The sequence below is a fragment of the Podospora pseudoanserina genome, chromosome 1 (genome assembly GCF_035222485.1).
Source record: "Podospora pseudoanserina strain CBS 124.78 chromosome 1, whole genome shotgun sequence".
NCBI classification, from domain to species: Eukaryota; Fungi; Ascomycota; class Sordariomycetes; order Sordariales; family Podosporaceae; genus Podospora; species Podospora pseudoanserina.
The window spans coordinates 3,636,602-3,661,503 of NC_085920.1; the positions used below are offsets into that span (position 1 = coordinate 3,636,602).

The 24,902-nt window shown below is 53.7% G+C and overlaps 9 protein-coding genes across 9 annotated transcripts; 4 read left to right on the plus strand and 5 right to left on the minus strand.

Annotated features, from left to right (window-relative positions):
• Positions 1-2,716: 2,716 nt before the first annotated feature.
• On the plus strand, positions 2,717-5,796 carry QC764_110380 (uncharacterized protein; the record flags this gene model as incomplete). The annotated part of the gene is made up of 5 exons (XM_062942307.1): positions 2,717-3,054; positions 3,114-4,768; positions 4,862-4,925; positions 4,988-5,168; positions 5,240-5,796. The coding sequence occupies exons 2-5, from the start codon at positions 4,404-4,406 to the stop codon at positions 5,794-5,796; spliced, it is 1,167 nt and encodes a 388-aa protein (XP_062805241.1). The 5' UTR covers positions 2,717-3,054; positions 3,114-4,403.
• A 1,047-nt stretch (positions 5,797-6,843) lies between these two features.
• On the minus strand, positions 6,844-7,175 carry QC764_0012390 (uncharacterized protein; the record flags this gene model as incomplete). The annotated part of the gene is made up of 2 exons (XM_062939903.1): positions 6,844-6,885; positions 7,002-7,175. The coding sequence occupies 2 exons, from the start codon at positions 7,173-7,175 to the stop codon at positions 6,844-6,846; spliced, it is 216 nt and encodes a 71-aa protein (XP_062805242.1).
• An 83-nt stretch (positions 7,176-7,258) lies between these two features.
• On the minus strand, positions 7,259-9,053 carry QC764_110390 (uncharacterized protein; the record flags this gene model as incomplete). The annotated part of the gene is made up of 2 exons (XM_062942308.1): positions 8,679-9,053; positions 7,259-8,619 (listed from the first exon to the last, which is right to left on the minus strand). Exons 1-2 carry the CDS (start codon positions 8,731-8,733, stop codon positions 7,259-7,261), a joined length of 1,416 nt encoding a protein of 471 aa, XP_062805243.1. The 5' UTR covers positions 8,734-9,053.
• QC764_110400 (uncharacterized protein) lies at positions 8,919-11,387 on the plus strand. Its single transcript, XM_062942309.1, has 2 exons — positions 8,919-9,422; positions 9,656-11,387. The coding sequence occupies exons 1-2, from the start codon at positions 9,288-9,290 to the stop codon at positions 11,057-11,059; spliced, it is 1,539 nt and encodes a 512-aa protein (XP_062805244.1). The 5' UTR covers positions 8,919-9,287; the 3' UTR covers positions 11,060-11,387.
• Positions 11,388-11,619: 232 nt separating this feature from the next.
• Positions 11,620-13,046, minus strand: TVP38_1 (Tlg2-vesicle protein; the record flags this gene model as incomplete). The annotated part of the gene is made up of 2 exons (XM_062942310.1): positions 11,620-12,075; positions 12,157-13,046. The coding sequence occupies 2 exons, from the start codon at positions 13,044-13,046 to the stop codon at positions 11,673-11,675; spliced, it is 1,293 nt and encodes a 430-aa protein (XP_062805245.1). The 3' UTR covers positions 11,620-11,672.
• Positions 13,047-14,097: 1,051 nt separating this feature from the next.
• Positions 14,098-16,418, minus strand: QC764_110420 (uncharacterized protein; the record flags this gene model as incomplete). Its single annotated transcript, XM_062942311.1, has 3 exons — positions 14,098-14,695; positions 14,749-15,438; positions 15,496-16,418. 3 exons carry the CDS (start codon positions 16,416-16,418, stop codon positions 14,098-14,100), a joined length of 2,211 nt encoding a protein of 736 aa, XP_062805246.1.
• Positions 16,419-17,747: 1,329 nt separating this feature from the next.
• On the minus strand, positions 17,748-19,776 carry QC764_110430 (uncharacterized protein; the record flags this gene model as incomplete). Its single annotated transcript, XM_062942312.1, has 2 exons — positions 19,127-19,776; positions 17,748-18,930 (listed from the first exon to the last, which is right to left on the minus strand). Exons 1-2 carry the CDS (start codon positions 19,495-19,497, stop codon positions 17,748-17,750), a joined length of 1,554 nt encoding a protein of 517 aa, XP_062805247.1. The 5' UTR covers positions 19,498-19,776.
• Positions 19,777-19,858: 82 nt separating this feature from the next.
• On the plus strand, positions 19,859-22,396 carry TIF1 (translation initiation factor eIF4A). The gene is made up of 5 exons (XM_062942313.1): positions 19,859-20,348; positions 20,551-20,625; positions 20,702-20,770; positions 20,827-21,185; positions 21,248-22,396. Exons 1-5 carry the CDS (start codon positions 20,315-20,317, stop codon positions 21,899-21,901), a joined length of 1,191 nt encoding a protein of 396 aa, XP_062805248.1. The 5' UTR covers positions 19,859-20,314; the 3' UTR covers positions 21,902-22,396.
• A 156-nt stretch (positions 22,397-22,552) lies between these two features.
• On the plus strand, positions 22,553-24,378 carry QC764_110450 (uncharacterized protein; the record flags this gene model as incomplete). The annotated part of the gene is given in 7 exon segments (XM_062942314.1): positions 22,553-22,754; positions 22,859-22,990; positions 23,333-23,367; positions 23,378-23,469; positions 23,522-23,570; positions 23,630-23,696; positions 23,755-24,378. 7 exon segments carry the CDS (start codon positions 22,701-22,703, stop codon positions 24,376-24,378), a joined length of 1,053 nt encoding a protein of 350 aa, XP_062805249.1. The 5' UTR covers positions 22,553-22,700.
• Positions 24,379-24,902: the final 524 nt, after the last annotated feature.

The window sequence follows — 24,902 nt, forward strand, 5'->3', positions numbered from 1 at the left end:
TAGCGATAGCTTGTCTCTGTCCTCACCTGTGGCCATCTGAAGATGATATCGGTGGAATAAAAACCTGCGGTGTCTTTGTTTGCACTGTGAAATGAATCGATGGATGCACGTACGTTTTGGGCATCTTGCTTGATGATCGGCGAATGATGTCGACATCCCCGACATCTTGGCGTTCATCAACCCACCTCCGCTCCGCCCGGTCCGCAAACAAAAAACGCTTCTCCAGACCTCCTCTCATCACCGTCATACAAAACCTCGCGACCGCCCTCGAGGTCTCGCTGGTGGGGTTGGAGGGCTGAAAAGCAACTGAAAAGAGTCGAGAACACAGCAGCATTTTCGGCCCAACAGCTTGACACGATTTTGTGCAGAGACAGATCGCGAATCGCCAAACCATCTGATGTCGACACCAATACCGATTTCCCGAATGGGCGAGATTTGAGCCCAGCCCAGGATCGTTCGTTGGAAACCCCGTTGCCCCACAATTCAAACTTCCTGCCATGTGCATGCCGAATTGCAATCGTCTTGTCTCGTGGAGCTCAGCCCAAACAGCTTCATCATCAACAACATGGGATCATAGAAACATCGGCTGTGCGAATTTTCTTGCTGTTTCAGAGATCAAACTTGGGAAGGGGGGGTGGCTCTCATCTTGGCGGTTGCAGCTGTCCAAAATCCGTTCAAACCGTTCGGGGAGTGGGGGCAGTCCTATATCACAGCATAATAATATCAGAGTCACCCACCAGAAGGCTGCCATGTGCCTTTGACCGCTCCCTTATCAAAACCCTCTCTATCTTGTTAGCATATCCTTTAGCCTGGCTGATGAGCCTGGCTGATGAGCCTTACTGTTGGCACTGCCGCCGCCGTCCGGTCCCAGATGGTGTTCCCTGCAGACGCCCCCAGGTCTGAGGTATCACGACAGGTTTCCCGGGCTTCGTCACGGGCGCACGAGGATAGAGTAGCGCACAAGCCTAGGTTACGTGTGTCATACAGCTTGCGAGGTCTTACTCTCCCCCAGGTCCCAATATGACAGCGCAGGCCCCCTGGCTGACATCAGGAGGCTGTGGCGTCCGGTCTGGTGTCGGCGGGAATATTGTGTCAGCAGCCCAAAGGTAGAGAGAGATGGTAGATCAAGAATTGTTTCTACAGTGGTCAGTCAGCACAGACGTAAAGCGCGTCCTCGTACACAGCTGGTAATGGTGGTCTTGTCGAACGTCAACGGAGAGAGATGAGATGAGTGGTCGGGATTTGAGGAATGAGGCTTTCCTCGGCCAGCCCCCAGTGCGACCCCGAACCATCACGCACTGTCCTGCTAGTGGCGAACGGGCGACGGGGAGCAATCTTGGCTTCCTTTCTTGCCGGGGGCTACCATCCTAATTAACAACCGAGAGCGGTTGCAAAGGAAAGGATCAAAATGTCCCGCTGTTGCATGATGACAGAACACCTTCCAAGGCATTGTTAGGTCTTGATCTGTTGCTCTTATTTCTGTGAAGCAAAATGTTTGATGTATCCGACAGTTTGTGTTGTCGAAATAGACACCATATCTCTCCTGCCGACCGTCGATCTCTTCTCAACACGACATCAAATCACCTGCCCCCCAGAATGATATTCTGCCGCCCTTGCCATGGCTGCAAAGGGGACAGACAGATAGGGAGCGGGGCCACATCTGTGGAGAAGCCCAAATGATGTCTGGCCTTCGACCTCTTCTTGTGTTGATGCGGTGACCTGCGTGGTCGGACAGCCGATCATCGCGGAGGTCAAATACCGGAAAGCCAGCAACTCGAGATCTTGGGACTATAATTTTTCAACATCGGGACAGCAAGGGCGCACTGGCTACCTGTATTCACCTAGTGAGTAACCTTGTCGATTCGGCATGGAAAAGCCAGGAGTCAACAAAGGGGATTCCGTTGTTTGGTGGGTACGAAGGACGGAGTTAGCAGTCCATTTTGTATCCCCTTCCACCCTATCCGCTTCGGCCAGCCATCGGTCTCATTAGGGTTTATCCCTTGATCTGGATATCACTAGACGAACGAAGCAGCGGTCAGTGCAGACATAAGCTTCAACCGCCAGAATGCAGTGCTCAGTGTTTGGGCTTGGGGCATCAATGTGTCGCCTGCTCGTAGGAGTGCTACCTTGGCGCGTGTCCTGGGTCGTCATTGGCGCTTTCGAAGCCGCCGCCTCGCTGTTGTGTGCCCTAACTCCATGTTCGGGGCCACGGGCGCGAGATAGTAGCACATTTTCGAGCTTATTGTTTTCTGTTACCTTCGGAAGTGTTTCAGGTGGCCAGATCGTAGCTTTTGATGTTGACAGCTTGATCGGCCGGTCACGTTATGAGGTGAAGATTGCCGTGTCACCTGCGGCGCTGAGGAAACCAAGCCGGATGTGGGGATGGAAAGGAGTCGGGCATGGTCCGGAGCTTGATGACGATGGGGTCCCAGGGTTATGTGCCAGGCTGGTGAGAGTAAAGGATCAGACGATTCAAGCTCCCTGCTGTTTCCTGTTGAGCGACTTGGTGCCGTTGTGTTGTGTCGTCTCCGGCTGCTGCGAGTTCTGTGACAGCTGTTCCTATCTCCCGTCCTCGAAAGGTGGGAGCTGGAGGTCGGTGGGAGGTCAGCCGGAGGTTTCTGGTACAGGACAAGTGGGGCTTCGACGCCAATTTTCTTTGGGGAGGAGGGCGTTCCCAAGTTCAAGGGACTTGATCCCGAATTCTTGGCAAGAGCAGGGGTTAGAGATGGAACCACCCGCCTCCTCAAAATGGTGGGGCTCCTTCCCCTGCTGGATCTTTTTCCGCCCAAACGGCTGGAAAAAACCGACGTCGAGCGTGACTTCTTCAACAAGGCCAGGCAACAGTGGCCCTGGTGAAATCATCATGACCTTGGAAAAAGGCTTTTGTATCTATCAAATCATGAGTAATAAATCTTGCTGTGTTGTTTGAACCACAATTTTGCTGCACTTTCTTGTTATTTGTGCTGTTTGACAGGGGATGACTTGCTTGCATCAACATCTGGAGTCCCTCTTTCCCCCAGATCGTATTCTTTTTCTAGCATTTTGGGGTCTTGGGTAAGTAGAAACTTTCCATTCTCATCATGATGAACGTGAAAGCTGATAGCTACGTACAGAGTTGATGTACCAGTATCCTCTCATGAGATTGGATGAAGCTTGGAACTTACCCTTCAAGAAACAATAACAACGCAACGTCTAAAGTGTCATTTCGCCGGTATTTGTCTCAACATGGGCATCTTGGGACATGGTCTTTGGAGATGTTAGCTCGGAGACCCAAAAGCTCCAGTTCAAGGTCGCTAGTCTCATTGTTGCAACAATTCAAATGTCAAGATATAGCGGGATCTGAAATGCCCTGACTACTGAATTCGTTCTAGGCTGGTCCTGAAGGGTCCTAGGGGCTTGACAACGACAACAGCAAAAACCCCGCAGTCGCTGTCTGTGCCACACAGAAAAGGAATCGAACGAGAGACATTTCACATGTGCCGTGGTAACACAAGGCCTCATCTTCGACTCGAATGACTGGCAAATATGGAGTATGGCGCCCCTATGTCTCACTCGCTGACCATAGAAATCGCGGCAGCTCGAGATCTGGCAATCAGTGACACCAAGGAGAGAATACCGTCTCGAGGGACCAAAGGACTGTTGTTTTCTCATCTCGTGGAAAGGATACTTCTGCACGTCTCTTTGCGCCGTGCAGCAGCAAGGCGTATGCAGCTGGTTGTCGGCCTCTCGGCTGCCCATTCTTCCCCTTGCACGACATGCAGCCAGCCAAACATGTTCTGTGGTTTTTGCCCCGCATCCGCAACAGCAGTCAGTGGTCGAGTGGGCACGTTGATGCGTGTCACCGTCCGGTCTGTCGCCTACAACACCACCTCAGGTCAACTGACCAGTCACCTTTTTGTCTGTCGACCGAGCGGTCACGGCCGGCTTGTACGTGGATATGTGTGTGTTTGACTGAGGCAGAAAGCAGCAAGCTACCCGTCTTCCGGTTCCCGCTTCCCGTCAGTCTGCCCTCTCTCATCCTTCCATAGCCCCGTATCGGGTGTAAAGACCTTTTGGCATGGCCAATTTTGCCGCTTCCCCTATGACTTGTACATACAGGCAACCGGTGTGGCTGCCTGAGTGCTGAGTGTGTGCCACACTAGCAGGTAGCTGATGCCTTTTCGGTTGCTTCCCCGTTCTCTTCGGCTCTTATCAGGGCGGCCCCCGTCCTCTTTGTCTCTGCGTACATCGGACCTCCTTCTTGACCTTACCTTTTCGTTGTCTAGTCAGTTGTTTTCTGTCGACCGGTGATTTTGCTGCCCGCTACTCCAACATCTCCGACTATACCGTGTGTGTGCAAAGGTGCTGTGCTTTATATCGTCGCATCACGTCAGATCGGACCCCATCACATAGCAATAGGCACCATGGCTGGGGCGGCTAGCGCCTCCAACATAGACGCAGCCGCAGAGCACAGCGGAAGTGGGAACGGCAGTGGTAGCAGAAGCCCCAACGCTGTCGCAAGGCCCAGTGTGATTAGCAATGGCGAGGGTAGTTCCTCTTCGCCTGTCACCGGAGCAGAATTAACATCGGGCTCCGGCCCGGGGTCTCGGTCGGCATCGGCATCGGTGCCGGAATCTGGATCTGGATCAGTTCGGACCCTAGAGGACGTCATGAAAGAGCCATCCACCAGTGTTCCTGATGTTGTTGTCCTAAACGCTGTGCCCGAACCTCGTCTGCGTCGGGACACATTGGACCCGAAAGAAGACCTCTGGATGTCCACGGCAGATGGGTAAGAATTTCATACATGATACGCCCCCACACTCATGGTGCTTTCTTCTGTTCTGAGTGATGTCAGATAGTAGTCTAACACAAATGCGCATAGTCGATATAGCTCACCTATCATTCCCTTGAAAGTTGGCTCATCGCCGCACATAGAGACCTTCTATGTTAGTATCAGCACCCAATACTTCCCACTCGAGTCCTTCTTGATGCTGATGAAACCTCACAGGTGCACAAGCACATCCTGATCAAGTATGAGTACTTTGAAAAGGCACTGTGCGGACCTTTCAAGGAGTCTGAGACCCAGTCTATCGAGCTCCCGGAGGAAGACCCTGCCATCTTCCACTTCCTGGTGTCATACTTCTATGAAGGGCGATATGACCCCATCAAGCCGCTAGCCGCCGTGTTGAGTATGTCATCAATGTCATATCCTATCCCTTCTCTCAACTGAAAAATTACCGCCATCCTGACACGATGCCAGTTGCCGACCAACCCAAAGGCAAAGACCCCGAACATGAAATCTCCCACCCGGCCACCACTTCCGCCAACCTCAACACCGGCGCCGACTCAGACTCGGACCGCTCCCTCTCCTCCCTCGAATCAGACGTCAGCACCATCTCCCGCCGCCGCCGCGACCGCCGCATCCGCCGAGCCGAACGCCAGTACGAACGCCTCCGTCAAAAACACCCCGGCCACCACCGCACAAACTGCCCCTGCCCCTCCTGCAGCAACGTCCAAACCGGCCCCGCATGCTGGTCCTGCCGAGCACCCCGTATGCCCCCCCCCTCATCCTCCCCAGGCGCCATCCACCCCAACGTCCTTCTCATGAACATGAACGGTGTCCCCGGCCCAGGCCGACCACCACCACCGCCACCACCACCACCAGGCCACCCAGCCCACCACCGCCGCCGCAACGCCAACCGTCGTGGTCCCCATCCCCCTCCTCCCCCTCCACCACCACCCCCCCCCCCCCCCTCAGCAAACACCAACCCCAACCTCGCCTCCCCACCCCAGCCGACCTCCAAACCTGGCTGTTGACCTACAACCTCTCCCTCTCGGTGTACATCTCCGCGTCCAAATTCCTCCTCGAACCTCTAAAACGGTGTGTGGCCCGTCACATCATCGATCTCCTTGAATCCGCCGGCCCAGACTGCGCTTCCCTCGAGCTGTTGTACTCGTGTTCGACCCTTTACACCAACCTCCCCTCTTACGACCCCCTCCTCAAGATGATTTTCGCCAGGGTGGCCTTTCTCCAGTGCTGGAAACTTCCTACTGAAGGTGGGGACGGGGACAGGTATTTGGTTGAAAATCCCGAGATTGCCGCTTTGCTGCTGAAGGAGATGGCGAGCAGGACGGAGGATGGGGGGTTGGGGGGGACAAGTTGGATGGTCATGGGGGCGGATGGGGGAAGGATGTTGCCTTCGATGGAGAGGGTTGGGGATGTGTGGGCGGATGGGGTTAGGAATGGCGGGGGGGTCAACGGAGGGGGAACGGGGTGGATGGTGCAGAATGGGGGTGGGGGAGGGGGGCACCATGGTGGGGGGGGACATCATCACAATCATCCGCTGCCGCCGCCTGGGCCGCCGGGGAATCATCAGGGTTATGGGGGGTGGAATGGAGGAGGGGGACAGGTGCAGGGGCAGGTTATGTATGGGCACCATAACTGGCCTGGGAGGAGGTAGGGGAAGGGGAGGTTATGGTTTGTCAATGTTCCGGTGATGGGGAATGGGTGATAATGATGGGGATGGGGGTTATTGGATTGGAGTTTTGTCATGTTTTGGAAATACCATATAGATTGGATGCTTATTATGGTGTGTCGGTAATGGGAATTGAAAGAACGCTCTGAACCATGTTGAGATATTGTAAAGAGTCAAGCAAAGTGAATAGACTGAGCTGTGTGAACTTCCTTTCACTAATTTCATCCGGTATTTACTCATAACAAACCACTACAACGACTAGATTCCGAATAGCCAAAAGAAAGTATCGACGTGTAAGTTAGGCAGGTCAAAAAGGTGTAAAAGTCCAAAAAGATCGCCGGCATCCACACTTTATTTGGTTGTGGTGTCTGGCGCCAAAAACTTGGTTTTACGAGGATTTGAACAAGGAAGCTCTCCGGGGTCGAGACAACTGGGTGGGGAGGGGGGGTCTTTGCCCTCAGCCAGCAAGTCTTCCCACTTGACCATTTGGCCAGAGTGAGCTGCTGTTCCTTGTTGAAGAAGATGTGTTGGACGAGATATACATACCGTTGTTGGGGAAGGAGCAAGGTGCGGGGACAAACAAGGAAGGAAGGAGCGAGGGCTGGTGGTGCGAGAAGGGGTGGTGGAGGAAGGAGCGAGGGTTGATGCTGGGACAAGAGGGCAGGAGCGAGCTCGGAGAGTTATGTCATTCGTCGTTGTGGTCACTCGGAGACACAGCATACCGTTATTCGAGAAGTTCGTAGATGAGCCAGCTCAAGTATTTATTCATATCTCACGCCTCTTCTGCATCAGTCAGTTGCCCGCTAATCCAGGGTATCATCCCGCAACTTAAACAGCATCCCTAGCACCTCGTCCCCTTTTGCCCGGATGGCATTGTGATGAAGCTGGTTCGTCTCGTGGACCTTGATCCCCTTGACCAACGCGGCCGTCTCCCTCGCTGCCCCGATGTCAACGTACATGTCGTCAATAAAGCTCACGGCGTACACAGGTACTTCGTTACGGCGCAGCTGCTCTTCATTGTACAGATCTTCCTCCCACTGAGAATATCTCGCCAACGCTTCCGCCGCGGGCTTGAGCGGCCTCAAGGTGGGATACGTGTCAAAGAATTGAGGGAAAACCATCTCGCCCGAGAAGTAAACTCTGACCATTCCATCCACTGGCAGAGACAACTGGCTATGATCAGATTGCGTCCAAAAGAAGAAGTTTTCAAACTTGCGAGCTGCATTCAGGGCCGCCCAGTTGGACGCTACGCCCCTGGAGCAGTAGATGCTCTCGTGTAGAATGGCGTAGACAGGGTTGCTGTCAAAAGGGACCTCACGCTCAAGTGCCATCAGTGTCGGAGTGGTAAAGTAGTTGAACTGATCCAGGTCGGAAATGAGCTTGACTACTAGATTGTGTACAGTATCTAGACCTCCGTGGCCACCAAAAGCCATGCCGAGACCGAGGAGACGGTGGACTGTAAAAGTACCACCTCCGGGAAGGTGGATATCGGCTTCGTTCGTGGTCAGGTATGATGCGACTCGGGCGACGTTCGCCTCGTCTTCAGGATATTTGCTGTAGTAGGCTTCGTTTCGCTGGATGACCTTTCTGTAGAGGGCGGAATACACTTCTAGAGGTTGGCGCTTGACAGGGGCCAGACCGCCGGTCATGAAAACCTCTCTAAGGCCTTGGGGGTACTTGGACAAGTATGACAGACAGACGAAGCCGCCGAATGACTGCCCAAAAATGGACCATGTTTGATACTCTGGCTTCCAGGACTCGGTCAGACAAAGCCGGATCGCTTCGAGGTCTCGCACAATGCTGTTGGCGCGGAAGAGCTTCAGGTACTCGACCTGTTGGTTAACGTCCCCCTGTTTGAGGACGAGGTCTGTGTGGATGGGGTTGCTCATTCCGGTTCCGCGGTAGTCGACATAAAGCACCGTGTATCCGGCGTCCAAGGCACGGTTGGAAACGGGATGGCTTCGGGGCTCAGGGCCACCAAAGCCTGGGCCACCTTCAAGGTAGACCAGATACGGCTTCATGGGCTCATCCACCGGTTTGGAGAGTCCTGGAATAGTCGTCTCTGGCCGGCTTATGCTGCGGGCAAAGAGCCGAATGGTTCCGTCTCCCGGGCGAGCATAGTTCAACGGGACCTCGAAGAACAGCTCAGTCACATGAAAACCGCCTGGTGATGGGTTAGCCAAAGATTCAATACTTGTAACAAATAGAAATAAGGGCCATTACCGGGATGAATATGTGACCGGCTGCCGACCAGACGCGCAGTCCAAACAGAATCCATCTTGCATGTTGTTGTTTAAGAAGTGGCCGTTGGAAGTAGTTAAAAAGTTGCAGATGCGGGGATAATAACCTTGAACTACCCATCGGCTTCCACCTAGGTTGTGACTGCCTCATGGCGAATGGGATGAGAGAACAAGCTCGTATTAACCTACAGAACCCTATGTGAGGCACGACAGGCTGCGACAACTGATCTAAAACGCATCCCATCGCCAATTCCCATCTACCTTGGGTACCTCTTCAAGAGCCACGATCTCCACAGACATCGATTTCCAGCTAGGTACAACCACAGGCGCCATCAGTATCGAGGTCGTGCTCCGCTGCAGATTGGAGCTGGGACCACACCTGATCTCCAGATCCCTGCACCACGGTAACGGTCGCCCCGCCCAGCTACGGAATCGGCCAAACATTCAGGGCCTGGTCGCTAAAAGTGGACTCGGCGGGGTGGTTTAAAAAGCTGGCGCGACTGTTTTCCCTCTTCCAGACCAACCATTTTCCACCAAGCTCTTCTTTCTCTGTTATACCAAGCAAGAGCTTACAAATGCGGCACCTCCCCTCATGACCCATGGGATGTCTGCCGCAATCCTCATCCAGACTCTGACCGAGTCCTTCGCCGCCCTTGCAGACGAAGTTCAGTCGCTGATTGATCGCAAAACCATCTTGGAGCACAAGCTGCGCTACGCCCATGAACAGGTACGTTCCTGTTTTTTTGTTTTTTTTTCTCGTCTCATCGCTACTTTGCGATGTCACCCCTCCCCAGCCTCATATGATGATTTCATTAGCTCTAGATCTGGAGCTGTTTTAAACGAGCAGCAGATGGAGACACTATTCACACTCTGATATTTTCGCTGGCATTTTCTTTTACTTTACGACCCTCGTCATCTTCTTGCGGTCGATCACAGTTTGCTAACATCAAGCTCGTGAAGCAGTTTCAATATCTCGCCGACAAGTATGCAGTACCAGACGTGTCTGAGACTCTAGCAAAACTCCAAATACCACCAGATTTACATCTACTCGCGACGGCAACGTCAGCTGTGCCTTTGCCAAAACGTGGACTTGACGGGAACAACCAGCACCAAATCGCGCTGCTCATCAGAGAGGGACGCAAAGCCGCAAAGCAGCTTGCTATCGCCATGACCGACGCAGTCCAGTTTGCCAGGTCAGGTCAAGACACTCCGCTGTCGCTAGGAATGGAAGGGTTGACGGCTGCGTCAACGGTCCTGGAAAAGGACTTTACCGTTCATGGGAGAAAGGGCTCCCTAGCGTGCCCCTTCTCGACCAAGCTGAATCAAAACGGCATACCTCATGTTCACTACGCTGAGCAGGTCGACGGCTCCCAGGACCTTGCTGGCGGCGCCGGTGCTGATCCCACGCCTCACAAGTCAACTGATCCCATATGCGCCGCCATGCTTGAAGATGCCGTGCCCAGTCCCACGGCCGCCGCTGCTGCCTCCAAATGTCCGATCCGTTTCCTAGACAAGCACTCGCCTGAAGAAATTGCGCACTACGTGGAGACCCACAAGCATGAGATTCCCCGAAGCCATGAGGTCTGTGTCAGGAGGTATCAGCGGAACGAAGAGCAGATAAGAAAGCTCGACGCCAAGTATGGTAACCTCGTGAGCATGGTCGAAGACTTGAGCCACTTGCACCGCCCCATGTTACCTCCTGCTGCCGGGAACGACAAGACCGGGGTGGGCAGCACCTCGTCGAATAAGAGAGTAGAGGACTGGGCCCAGACGATTGTTGCTGCCGATCCTGACATCCAGGATAACGATATGCCACCGACGCCTCATGACGAGGAAGGGGATCGGGAGAATAGATTCGACCGCAACTTCCGCGAGGTCCGTGTGGGCGAGTCGCCGACTAGACCTTGGGGAATTCCTGTGCCTATCCAAGACGGCCTGCGACCACAAGATATACCTCCTGTCCGCAGCTCATCGCCCGTCCCTCCGATGAGAACAGAGGCCCCGGCAGTTGCGCCAGAAGTCAAAGCGGAACCTAATAAGTGTCCCTTTGACCATACCAAGATGGGATTCAAAACCCAAATGAAACCGCATTCTCCGACGGCAGACCCGAATCTCAACGCTGGCCATAATTTGAACACATCCTCCTTGCCGCTTAAGTACCACCAGGAGTTGCCTTCGAGTCCGCCCCAGCCACCGTTTGTCAACCTCCCCAAGTCTGTCAAACCTGCCGCCCCAACATCGGGCGACAAAGGCGCCGATCGGCCGCCGCAGATTGTGTATAACTTCAACGGGCCGGTGTTCATTGGGTATCCGATGGAACAGGCCATGCAGCTTATGCAACAGTGGCAGCAACAGAAACAATAGGGCGGGCATCTCTTTTCTTTTTGCATGCATAAGTTTTGGCAAGCGAGGAGTTGGGGCAAAGAATCAGGATAGTATCACAAGGTATTGAGAGCAGGTTAATTGGTTTATAGCATTAGCATTTGAGGTAGACATGACATGTAGGAAACATGCTCGGGAACAATGGGCCTGCCTGCTGTAAAAGACAGAAACAACTCTTTGCTTGAGTACGTGTACAAGGCTCTCTCCAGACCTCGGAGAGATAATCGAAATGCATGTCACATCTTTCGAAGCCTTCATTGAGAGGTCGCAGTCTCTGTTTTTCTGTTTCCACAATGTGGCCATCTAGATTTCTCCTTTGTGTGATCCCCCTGGTAAATTGATGAAGTGATTTCCCGAAAACAACCCCAACAACGCCTTGCCAGTGTAAAAATATCAAATCTGCAACATCCAACACCTCCAACCAAAACGCCGCCAAATGCTTGCCAACCCAGATCCAACCACAGTTAGGTAATCCCACACACACCCATATATTCACCTGCTTTGTAAATACCCTCTCCCCTTCAACTCCCAACCAAAGTTGCCCCCTTCCCTTTGATCACCGCCCCCTCGTTTGTTTGAACATACCCCTCCTCCTTCACTTAAACCCCCTCGGCAACTCAGGCGCATCCTCCCAAACATCATCCCTATACCCTTGCTCCTGTCCCGTCCTCCCCGAACTATCATTATCCCACAAGCTAATATCATCATCATCCATCAGCACATCAACCGCCGCAGCATCCATCTCATCCGGATCGACCAACCTTTCCTCTTCTTCTCCAGCTTCTGGCAGCAACCCCCCCTCCAGATCCTCTCCCGCAAGCTCCTCGGCCCTCTGCATCGTCTTCTTATAAACCGCCCACGCAACCCCCATGCCCACCGCCGCCCCCACCGCCATAGAAGCATAATTCACAAACTTGTCAAACCCCGTCATTTTATCCCCCGACTCGGCCAACAAGGCAAGCCGACTGCCGATAAAAATGTGGACTAGCAATTTCGGTCTATAAAATTCCCCGTCAGTCAGCACATACCATAATGATAGGGAAAAAAAAAAAAAAAAAAAAAACTAGAAAAAAACTCACGTCGTGAGTGCAGTAGCCCCAGCAAAAGTAACCGGACTAATACTCCCAACCGTAGCCAAAAACCCATTCGACAGCGAGTACGGCAACGGACAAAGCCTAATCATCGCCAGCACCACCACCCCGTCCTTTTTCAGCACCTGCCCCAACGCAACGAATCGTTTGTCTTTTCCTACCAGGTTGTGGACATAGCCTTTTAACACGCCGCGTGAGGTGACGAAAGCGGCAGTCGAACCGGCTACCGTTGCTGTTGCGGCGATGGGCCAGCCGTGGGGGAAGCCATAGACAAAACCGGTGATCGTGACGCAGGTGCTGTAGCCTATTATGGGGGGGAAGCCGGTTAGGCATGTGAGGAGGAATATTACGATGAGGAAAAGCCAGGATTGTTTCCAGGATGCGGCTAAGGGGGCGAGGGAGGTGAAGATTGTGTGGGAGTAGACTAGGAAGAGGATTCCTAGGGAGAAAAGGACTGAGAGGGCTAAGAGGACGAGGAGTTGTTGGGTTCGGGGGAGGGAGAGGAAGAGGCGGAGGGTGGATTGGGAGAGGGTGATTGCTGTTGTTGTTGCTTTTTGGAGGAAGGACTGGGGGGTGTCGAGGAGGGGGTTGGAGGAGTAGGGGTTAGATCGGCGGCGGGTGGTGCTCAGTCGGCGGGAGGACGAGAAGGAGGTGGAAGGGGGTCGGGATTGGGATTGTTGCTGCCAGAGGTCGTTTTGTAGATTGGGGGAGGTTGGGTTGGAGGTGATTCTCGGGACGGAGGTTAGTGATGGAGAGGGGGAGGAGGAGGTTGAGAGGGAGAGGCGATGGTGGTGGTTGAAGGTGTTTTTGGTTGGGGAGGGGATGCGTCCCCCTCCTCCTGATGGGGGGCCGAAGGGGGGAAATTCTTCGCCTGGCATGGTCGTCGTTGTTATAAGCCTCGGTGTTGTCCGATCGGTTCGTTGGGTGAAGATGTCGTGGTAGTAGACGTCTCGTTCAAAGTGTATGTATGTAGTGTCGCAACAATTTCCACCAGTTCTCGTGCGTTGTTATCGCAAGCCAAGCCCAAGAATATGTACCCTCCTCCACTTTCTAGGTTATCCCTCTTCGTTCGGTACGTTCGTTTGTTCGTTTGTTCACTCTTCGGTCTCCGCGGTATCCACGGCTTTCGTTCCCTCTCCGCCCTGCTACTTATCGTCTTGTCGCTGAGCGTGTCACTGCCTCTGCAAGTCCATTGGGTTTGCACCTACACAATAACTCCAACAAAACTATCTCTCTCTCTCTCTCTGAAGTAAAAGTAAAACAGAAATGCCTCCTGTGACCAAGGAAGTCGAAAAGAAAAAAGGGATACCTAATTCCAAAATAAGATAGCGAAAAAAAAGGGTCCCCCGAAATCTGGACCCAACTGGAATTAAAGTCAGCAACGAGCTGGCTCAGCCTCACCAGCCGACCCCCCGATCATCCCGCCGCCGAGTTCCAGAAGGCCCAGCCCCAAGAACAACCTAAAACGGCGTAAGGCTAGACCTAAAACAGTAGTTTCAGGGGCACCACACCACGGCAGACTGCATCAATGAATCCGAGACCTCCCTTTCCCCAAAGAGATGAGAATGCGATGCGAACAATATTAAGATGTCCCGAACTAACAAGTTGGGATGGATGTCAAAGACGTAACGCAACCTCTTGCATCCTCGGTAGCACCCAAAAGCCTGCCAGCCGCGCAATCCGACGCACTCAGAGCGCCTTGCATGACATACCTACTTAGGTAGATAGGGCAACAAGACGTCATCAACGGCACAACCCACATCCCCGGGCCCCGTCTCTGCATAGGTATAACCTCTACATTTCGCATCATCCCAACTGGAACAAACAAAGGTTTAATAAACTGTTTTTTGCTCTATTGTACCCCGTCCAGCCAACCAGTTAGTATCAGCAACCCCCCCCCCTTCCTCCTCCTCCTCGGAAAAAAGGGCGTCACCTCCTCGCCGGCCCCTTGGGTGGCTCCTTGGCAACCGACGTGTCCCTAACAAGAAGCTTGACCTTGCCCTCCCCAATCTCGACACCCTGCGAAAGAATATCCACATCCTCCTTCCCCCCCCCCTCACCACCGCCGTCATCCTTCTTCGCATGCGTCGCCCCGTCCTTGGAGAGACTCCGGTCCCAGCTCCGCGCGTCAATGCCCAAGATGCCGCCCGTGCTGTTGCGGTCGCCCGGCACAGAAAACTCCCGGTAGGCATACCGCCACTCGTTCAAAAAGCTCCGGACCGCCTTGCCAACCTTGTCCTTACCATTTTTGCTGTGGTGGCCGGTGCCCGTGATGGCGTAGATTGGTCTGACCTCGGAAATGTTCTCCATGAGCACCTTCTCCAGATACTCGACCGCCTCCTCGGGGTGCAGCCCGTGCAGGTCCACGTAGATTTCTGGGCAGTTGGCCCGGTCCTTGTTGCGCTCCTTGTACAGCTGGTCGGCTGCCTCGCGGTGAGCTCTCCGCATCAGGTCGTTCTCGCTCTGTCCCCGGAGACTGAGTGCCTTGGCGGCTCTGGCATCGTTACGATTCCAGGCTTGAGCAGCACTGTGAACTTTGTTAGTCTTCACCGCTTGCTATTGGTTTCAATTCACGATCACCTTTGGAGAAACTTGTTGCGGAGGCCACCATGCTTGATAGCCTCCTGGCGTGCCTTGAGATAGGCCTTGTTGGCTTTCTCGCCCGTCTCGAGCCACGGAATATGCTTGGGATTTGGGATGGCTTGGGCGGCCGCGCTGTTCTCGCCGTTGCGAATGCTGGTCGAACTACCATTGCGGGCCATCTTTCGGGACTGCTGCGAAGGCGTAGGGGATGGCGACATCTTGACGATATCGGCAAGTGTGCTAGGAGGAAAGTTCTCCTTGTGACCGTGACCGTGCCCACCCCTCTTGCCATGGTGCTTCTTACCCTGTTTGGCAAGGGCAGCCCCAAGCGAAGGAAAAGCATCCGCATCATCTGGGGAGGGCACAGGCTGTGTTGCCTCCTTTTGCTGATGGCGACTTCCAGGGCGGGATCGCGGCCGGTCGTTAGCGTAGCCATGGTGTCCTTTAAACCCAGGGGGCGGCGTAACACCGAGGGCCGGATAGTTGCCAGCGGCCGCAAAGATAGGCAGTTGCTCCGGAGTGCCGGGCTGCAGCGCTGGGAAGCTGCTGTAGTCTTGCAGATTAACCGTGGCGTGCTGGGTAGGAGGTGTATCCGACCCATCGATATGAAGCCTGTTGGCCAGGTGTGCCGGGTCGTGCGAGAAGATACAAGTGCTCCCAGCGAGACAGTTGCCTGCCACCCAGTACCTAAAGTTGTCAGTTTTTCATGACCGACAATTTTCGAACTCTACTCTCGAGACTTACTTGCAAATGTGACTGCTCAAATCATGGCTAAAACGGCAGTCGGCGCGCAGACAGCTTCCGGTGGACAGATAGAACTTGCAAATGACACCCGTCTTTTGCTGGTCTCCTGGGGTCGACGGTCGGTTGTCGGGAGTCAGTGACCTCCCGATAGTCACTCGAGCCTCCTCGGCCTGGGCGGCCAGAGCGAGGTTGTCTTGCATTTGTGTCTCCATGATGGCCTGGATAGTGGCACCAAGATCGTAGCCATGCATGGCAAGGGCAGCACTAATCTCATCATCGGTCTTGGTAGGTCCCAGGATCGTGCGCAGCATGTCGTACGGGCTCATATCTGTCTCCTGGCGCGTGGATACGAACTCGGGAGCCGCCACGTTCAGGCCACTGGCGTTGCCGATTGACGAGGTTACACTGGCGGCATCATCGCTCACCAGCCAGTCCACATTGTCAGACTGGTAGTCGCCAAAAACCTCCTGAGAGGGCGGCTCATCGTTGAAACGGTACGCATTCAAGCTTGGACTGTGAGGCACGGGAGCGGCAAAGGCCAGCCTCGGAGACGGCCTCGGCGAGCCGAAGGGGGAGGCCGTTACGGACTTGGCCCGACTGAAAGGGGTCGGCATGAATCCTGGCGGGGCAAGGGGGCTAACACCCAAGCGCGGTGAGCCCGACAGTGGGGTTCCGGAGCCGCGCCAGGGGGCCGGTGAAGGACGCCGCAAGATGGTCTGCCGTATAGACGGCGGTGATGTTGCCGTCCCACCTCCATCTCGAAATCGCCAGAGGGCGTCTAATATTGCATTTTCTAGCGCCTGGTCCCTCAGCGTTGTCTTTTCCCTCAAGACCTCCTCGAGCTTGTCGGTCTTATCCTCATCTTCCAGGGTAAGGTCTTGAAGGATCGGGAGGCAGATCTCGTAGGTCTCGTCAGAAACCATGATTGCGCGCGCGCCGTCTTATTACTTCGAGAGGCTCCCGGGTGCTAGTATTATGTTGGTATGAAGGCAGGCCGTCCGTATACGTGTTGCTGGCGGTGTGGAACGCGCAGGATGAATGCGAGCTCGAGAAAACGGTGTAACGACGAAAGCAGTATTGGGAAAGCGAAAGTGTGGGTTGAGTTGAGGTGTTGGTACACGCTAACTGTCAAAGACCCGATCGTCGTGCTCGAGATTGTCGTCGGCGCCAAGGTGTCAAACTTGAACCGCCCTCAGGGGTCAACTAGTATAGTAATGCGATAATGGGGGTGGTGGACGTCGGTTTCGGGGCAGCCAGTCTTGTCTAACAGCATGTTGTTATCATGCCAGGACTGTCTTTTGGGAGATCGTCGGACCCGTTGGTCCTTGGTGTGGAAAGGGGGTCGTCGGAATCGGGAGTCGATCGAGGCAGCGAGGCAGGAACGCGGGGGTCGGCGGCTTGCTAATGAGGGGCGGACAAGAACAAACAAGGCGGCATGGGTAGAGCAGCACTTGGGAAAGTAGAGTCCAAAAGAAAACAGAAGGAGGGAAAGCAGATGAGGTAGGAAAAAGCCAGGCAGACAGGCTGCGAGTTCAGCTGAGATGGGTGATGGCCTGGGAGGTGTCGGTCGGGTTCAGTTCGACCACAGTCCACACAGTCCACAGTGCTGCTGTTGCGGAGCTGGGGGAAGAGAGGCCCCACGGGGACAGTGCCAAAACACTGTGCAGTCTATCTTCAAATTCAGCTATTCTGCGGGACGGCAGCCCCAACACCGCTTGCTCGCGGCACTGTGCGGGCAGTGCCAGGGTCAGCATGAATGACAGCCAAAGCTAGGACCATAGCGCCGCCCGACTTTAGCACACCGGGATGGGCCATCTGTTTGGCACAGGGCCAAGACAAAGAAACACGACTTCAACGTGCTCACTTGATCAATTTGACACTTGGTATTTCTTTTGGACCTGTCATTTTTCTGGTATTTTCATACAAAGGAGCCTCTGTTTGGGAGCTCTGGTCTTCGGAATGGCCACTGCGGTGTCAGTAGTGATATGTCAAGTTTCGGTGAAGAATCTCGTTTCTGCACCGTTTGCTGAGCTCAGCCACCTTCAAAAAGTGTACTTGTGCTGAGATGAGGCCCAATGTGTGAGCCGCCTGGTTGCAACTCGTGTCTTCTTGTGCCTCTATGTGGTGATTTTGAGACCCTTCGCAGTCTCTGGTGCTTCTTCAGACCCGGGGCAGTGTACAGGTTGGTAGTGTGGGTATGTAGGTAAGTACGCTCTATACACTTTTGGCTTTCTATCCAACAATGCCAGCATTCATGGAATTTCCTCATCATCATCGCCCCCAAAGCAGAATCCAAAACTGAACCCAGTGCTTTTCTTCTGTGGCTGATCCTCGGCTTCACTGTCGCCAACCACGGCATCCCATCGTCTTTTCTTTTGTGCCTGCTTCTCGGCTAGTTGCCTGAGTCCCTCCTCAAGCAGTCCAGGGCACTCCTCTCTCAAACGCTTCACAAAGAGGTTGTATGGGTCTGACACATCGTCTTCAAACCCAGACACTTGGTCAGCCTTGTCACTTAAGAATGACAAGACATTGGCAAGATGCGACTTGGGTACAAAGTTCTGTGTAAGTGCAATTCCGTCCTCCAGGTTGACCACCAGATGCCACCATCCGCTTGGAACGTGAAGAATTTCGCCCGCTCTGCAAATGCCTTCTCTGCATTCTGGAAGTTGTCGGGCTTCTCTGTGAAACTCAAGCAGCCACTCAGCAATGGAGAGGGGGCTGGTCACCTCACTACTGTCTTTGGAGACGTAGACTCCAGGAACCGAGGCTGACGGAGGAAACATGATCCAGTACTTTGCCCCCTGAATCACCGCGTTCCAGGCTGATGTGGCATTGGGGTCCTTGTGAAATGTTGAACCGCTGCGTTCGGGGCCAATGATTAGCCATCGATGGGCAGGACGCTCGGCCCCAAGAAGTTCGAACAGATCTGAGCCAAAACAGTCAGGCTTCCAGTATGCCGCACCTTCCTCCTTGCCAATTTTGAGCTTCATCTTTTCGGCAAACTTTCGGTCGAACAAGTAGAGGGGGCTCTCATCTCGGCTGTTGCGCATATAATCGCAATATGTCCTGAACGTCCAGTCCACAGCCTCTGCCCTGAAAACGACATCTGGGCACTGGGCCAAGAGACTGTCTATGCTCCAAGTCTGACTGACAGGCCAGGATTGAATACACTTGGTCAGGATGAACGGTTTCTTGCTCCACTTGTCAGCAAACTCTTCGTAAGAGAGATCCTCCATGCGGTCAATCTCGTTTCCTACTGGGATCTTGGTCGTGTAGTTGTGCAACGAGATATGACTGCAGACGAACGGGCGATGCAGCACGTCGGAAAACACACTGCTGCAGTCCATCTGAATCTGCTTCTCTGTTGAGAGGCCTAAGACGGTAGATCTCCATGACCCCAGCCAAGGAAAGGATGACTGTTTTCCCAAATCTGACCTGGAGAGAAAAACGTTAGACCTTTGACTCGCACAACCCCCTTTGCCCATTCATCCCAAACGAGACAAAGGTCACAAGGTCTCCATTAGGGTTCCAACCACAGGGAAAAGAGAAAGAAAAATAATCCTCGGCCTCTCCCTTGCCTTTGAACTGAATGCTTTGTGAAAAATCAACCACAAACAGGGACAATACTTACTCCAAGAAGATTGTCTTCCAGACATCGTCTGACATGCAGCAAGCAAAGAGGAATTTGCATGTGTAGCCCAGAAGCCTCAAAGTACGTGTATCCAGATATTCAAGAAGCTGCATGAGCATCTCATCCGGGAGGCCCTGCAAAGTGCCCAGGTATTTCCGAGCATCATTCCCATTGGAGAAGTACTTGTTTCCGAGCGGCTTGATACCGAGCGGGTGGAGTGGCACAGCCGAGGAGTCAACAGCAGAATCCTCCAAATCTACCTCTTTGTCACCATTCCCAGTCACACTACGGTGAGTCAAAGGTTGGCTCCCATTGGCAACCTCCTCAAAAGCAATACTCCTGTTGTGGCGTTGGTGGTGTGGCAGAATCATGGTTCGTGCGGCGGCCTGATTCTCAGGAGTCAGGGGGTGGTAAGTAAGGTGTGGGGGGCGGGAGCCTCAACGGTCAGTCAGGCCAGGCCAGGCTTTGGGCAACCAAGGAAATAGAAGAAAAGGAGTGCTCGCTCTTGACAGCACCCCAGAGCCTCCTAAAAGTGAGTCAACCGACTGGATGATAGTATGTGAGAAATATGCGTATGACGTGTACCGACTGGTTGGGCCGTAAAGGTGGGCGAGGATGTGGGTTGCCCCCGGCAAGTGAAGAAAAAAAAAGTTCCTCGCAGGAAAAAAAAAAAAAAAAAAAAAAAAAGGTGCTGGTCTAGCCACTGGGTGCCGGGTGTGGGTGAGGTTGCAATTCCTTCAGAGGCTCACTGCCGTAGGAACGGTTGCTCCAAAGCCTGGAAACAATGAGCAGAACGCTAAAGTGAATGGGGGGCCTCTTTGCCCCACTAAGAGTTGGCAAAAGTGGGAGGGGTTGATGCCTGAGGCGTTCATAAATTCTCCGCCAAATCGAATTTTTATCACTTCCCTCCCACCCTGCTCTGGTCTCTCTTCTCCGTCCACCACCAATTCTAAACAATCCACAACCAAGATACCAAACGGCCATTTAGATTCAGTTGTTCTCAGTGTTCCAACTGAGACTCTCGAATCTATCTTCTTTTTATAAGGAGACTCCAGCTTCAAAAGCACTTCGCAACACTCTCCGAGTCGTCTGCGGATTTTTTTTCTCGCTACCCCACCATCTTTTTCTGATTTCTAGATCTAAGCAGCGCTTGGATCTGGAAATTTTTGCCAACTCAACACCGCAATCATGGCTGACAAGGGTCTCGAGGACGTCCCCGAGGGTACGTTTGGCTTCTTCCACCTCTGACGAACATCGCATGGCGTCGCATCGCCGCTGCCCGCGCACCTCTCGAGAGCGTTGGGCATCACGGTGCGGTGCGCATTCTGCCTTCGACCCCGCCCACAACCCACCGGCCCCCCAAAGCGCTCGATGCGCAAACGGAACGAGCAAGCACAGCCGCTGACCGTGATGGCAACATACAGGACAGATCGAGTCTAACTACGATGAGACCGTCGACTCTTTCGATGAGATGAACCTCAAGTCGGAGCTGCTCCGCGGTAAGCACCCCATCGGTCGATAACGATACCCAATAGGGTGGCAATAAGATCAAAGATTTTCTGACAATTTCCCAAGGTATCTATGCCTACGGTTTCGAGCGCCCCTCTGCTATTCAGCAGCGTGCTATCATGCCCGTCATCAAGGGTAAGACTATTCTAACCCCCGTCGCATACACACGACATGTCCTAACAAGATATCAGGCCATGATGTTATCGCCCAGGCTCAGTCCGGTACTGGCAAGACTGCCACCTTCTCTATCTCGGTCCTCCAGAAGATCGACACCTCCCTCAAGCAGTGCCAGGCCCTCATTCTCGCCCCCACCCGTGAGTTGGCCCAGCAGATTCAGAAGGTCGTTGTCGCCATTGGCGACTTCATGAACATTGAGTGCCACGCCTGCATTGGTGGTACCAGCGTCCGAGACGATATGAAGGCTCTTGGCGAGGGCCCCCAGGTGGTTGTCGGTACCCCCGGTCGTGTCCACGACATGATTCAGCGTCGTTTCCTTAAGACGGACTCCATGAAGATGTTTGTCCTCGACGAGGCCGATGAGATGTTGTCTGTAAGTAATATCTGTGGGCTGGTGTGGGTTGTGGGTGCGAATCCAAGCTAACCCCCTTCTAGCGTGGTTTCACCGAGCAGATCTACGACATCTTCCAGCTCCTTCCCCAGAGCACCCAGGTCGTCCTTCTCTCGGCCACCATGCCCCAGGACGTCCTTGAGGTCACCACCAAGTTCATGCGCGACCCCGTCCGCATCTTGGTCAAGAAGGACGAGCTTACCCTTGAAGGTATCAAGCAGTTCTACATCGCCGTCGAGAAGGAGGAGTGGAAGCTCGATACCCTCTCCGATTTGTATGAGACTGTCACCATCACCCAGGCCGTCATCTTCTGCAACACCCGCCGCAAGGTCGACTGGCTTACCGACAAGCTCACTGCCCGTGATTTCACCGTCTCGGCCATGCACGGTGACATGGACCAGGCCCAGCGTGACCTCATCATGAAGGAGTTCCGCTCCGGCTCCTCTCGTGTCCTCATCGCCACTGACCTTTTGGCCCGTGGTATTGATGTCCAGCAGGTTTCCCTGGTCATCAACTACGATCTCCCCGCCAACCGTGAGAACTACATTCATCGCATTGGTCGTGGTGGTCGTTTCGGTCGCAAGGGTGTTGCGATCAACTTTGTCACTGCTGATGATGTCCGCATGATGCGCGAGATTGAGCAGTTCTACAGCACCCAGATTGAGGAGATGCCGATGAACGTGGCCGACCTCATCTAAACAGCACACATCTGTACGACGTTCCTGGACCGTTTTTCTCTGTTCTTACGGCATACCTGGTCACGTTCTGCGCATCGGCATTGAGATACACTGAAGAGCAGCGTGATTGCGTTCGTCTGGTAGGTAGGGAGGAGGGAATCTGCTTTATCGCTCGGGAATTTTTTTATTTTAGTTTTTTTGCCAAAGGCCTGGGCATTTGGGGGTGGGTTTCCGTTACCCATAAAAGCGTTGATAGGAGGGATAGGCTGAGAGCATCTGCACCGTAATCTGTTTGGATGGTGCGAGGTGCTTTAGGACGGATAGTGCCTATCAATGAAGGCTGGTTTTCTTTTATCTGCGTTGTCTTTGGCTTGTTTCACGGTGTTATGTGTATCCAGGGATGTTACCAAAAATTCAACGTAGACCGAACCCAGAAGAAGAAGAGACGAGGAAGGGCTGTTCGATCTGTGACTATTTATGGTGACTGATGATGTGAGCTTGCTGGAGCTGTTTCCAAGACATGTCCATCCATTGCCTTCTTTAACAGGGTCTGATATGCGTCAAGTGAATATATATTTAGTCGTCAAGTGAATATAAACCCAGCCCCTCGGTACGTGCACACCCCCGCGGTCAACAGTGGGTCCTGGACAGGACGGTTCCATCTTGGCTCAACAACGGCCCCACTTGCGTCTAAAGGCCTTGGCGTTCCATTCTCCCACTGTGTTGCGACCGCAACTTTGAACGAACTCTCGACCATTGCCAACATCACCTAGATCGCCTCCCATTTTCGATCTTTACCCTCCCTGCCAAATTGCCCAGCATGGAACGTATTCTCGACCGCAGCCTTGACGAGATCCTTGCCGACCGCAAGCAGGTATGTCCAACAGCCCTCCCCACCGCCGGTTGCTTGTTGACCGCCCCCCGGTATCCTGCATCACAGGTGGCGCCGTGAAGGAAGATGCTGACGCGAGACTGCAGAACAACAGAGGAGGCAATCGGGGAAACCGCGGCGGCAACAGCAGCAATTCCCGGGACGGTCGTCCCCGTAGGCGCGACAACAACAACAACAGCGACAATCGGTCGGATTATCCCAGGGATGGCGTAAGAAAGGTACGCTCGTTGCGACTGTTTCTTCTCTCTACCCGTTTTTCTTCGAGTACGGTCTGTTGTCAAGTTTCTCGCAAAAAACACCATTTGCTTAAGCTCGTCGGGCGACCGCTATCTCTAGGTTGAATGAACCCTCTCCTCCCTTTCTCTCTTACCGCACCTCCGGGTCACTTCTCAGACTGTTCGACGCCGCCATTCAATCCACACAGACGATACTCCCTGATGTGTGTTGTGTGCGCTTCGATGCGGCCTCGGATCGGATCGGAATCGCGACCGGGGGAATAGGTAACGCATTGGTTGAAACTTGCCGGCTAACAGCTCCCGTTTCTTGTGGGGGAGAAACAGTCTTTCAGAGACGAAGCGCCTCGCAACCTCGACACGTACGTATAGATATTTCGACCCATCGGCCCGGGTTAAAGACACAGGCCGGAAAATTGACGGATTCCGCAGCGAATGGGTTCATGACAGATATGAGGATCATGGTATGTTGGGTCGAGGATGAGGTTTGGGGGACGTGCTAACAATTGTTTGTAGGGAGCCGCCGATCTGCTCCGAGAAGACGAAACTCGAACGAGTACTCTGGGTATGGCAGGATACCATGGCGTGTTTTATTTTCATGTACGGTAACTAACCGGGTTTCAGCGACTCGAGAGGCAGCAAGATCCGTGTGGATAATATCCACTATGAGTTGACGCAAGAGGAGTTGGAGGTATGTCAAAACATTTTGGTGGACTGTTTCGGGGATTCAAGCTCACCAGCATATGCAGGGACTCTTTTCCAGCATTGGCCCTCTCGTCAAGTTGGAGATGAAGTATGACCGCGCCGGCCGCTCAGAGGGTACAGCGTTTGTCACGTACCAGTCATCCCACGACGCTGCACAGGCAATCAAGGAGTTTGACGGTGCCAACGCTGCCGGCCAGCCAATCCGCCTTACCATGATGCCTACGGGCCCAAGGCGCAACCCATTTGATACTGCGATCAACCCTCGCCCGCTTGCCGAGCGTATCACGGTCCCGAGCGGCAGATCCCGCTCGCTTTCGCCCCATCGCCAGTCTGATGAGGAGGCCGCTCGCAAGGGCATCGACAGATACCGACCTGGCGCCAGCCGTTCGCGCAGCCCTATGCCCCCGAGACGTCGTGAAGGAGGTGGAGGTGGCCGGAGACAGGGCGGGGGTGGCCGTCGGGAGCGTGGAGGTGGTAGACGTGACGACGGCGGGCGTGGCGGTGGTGAGAAGTCTGAGAGACGTCCAAAGAAGACCCAAGAAGAGTTGGACGCCGAGATGGAGGATTACTTTGGCGGTGGTGGTGCTCAGCAGAACGATGCGGCTCCTGCTGCGAATGGTGCGGCGGCTCAGCAGCAGACTGACGGGGACATTGACATGATTGAGTAGATCAGTCAGCGGGGGAATGATTGGTATACGGGATAGCATGGGATGGGGTTTTATAATCATAAGCAACTAAAGCGAAGTATGGATATCGCTGCTTGTTGGTACGCGCCAGCCTTTTTTTTTTTTTTTTTTGCTGTTATTCTATAGGAACTCTACTCCTTTATCAAGCGTTGATGTTTTGCGTCTTGGGTTGCTGCTGAGGTGTGGTGTTATATACGGCTCAAACTGCCAGAGTCATGGTCGGTTCTGTACAGGATGTATGTTCTCAAAGGCCAAGTTATTATCATTCAACAGCACGGTTTTTGAAGTACATATAGGTGTACTAGACGAACTTTGTTTTACTATGATCAGTCCAAAAGTTCACTGGACTAGATATACAGGCAGACTTGTAGACAAGACGACACATTCTTGCCCGAGTTTTGAGTGGTAGCTGCCTTTTGCACTAAGCATTGAGAACTGATGCAATGTGAGCACGCAACCGCGGGGTTGTTTGATTCTTTCCCGTCCGTCACTTACAAAGCCCTCCT

Bases quoted from the DNA above. Each gene is read 5' to 3' on its own strand.
- QC764_110400 (XM_062942309.1), top strand. From the start codon at position 9,288: ATGACCCATGGGATGTCTGCCGCAATCCTCATCCAGACTCTGACCGAG. The intron at 9,423-9,655 runs GTACGTTCCTGT...AAGCTCGTGAAG, and splicing joins TGCGCTACGCCCATGAACAG to CAGTTTCAATATCTCGCCGA.
- TIF1 (XM_062942313.1), top strand. From the start codon at position 20,315: ATGGCTGACAAGGGTCTCGAGGACGTCCCCGAGG. The intron at 20,626-20,701 runs GTAAGCACCCCA...CAATTTCCCAAG, and splicing joins CAAGTCGGAGCTGCTCCGCG to GTATCTATGCCTACGGTTTC. The intron at 20,771-20,826 runs GTAAGACTATTC...ACAAGATATCAG, and splicing joins TATCATGCCCGTCATCAAGG to GCCATGATGTTATCGCCCAG.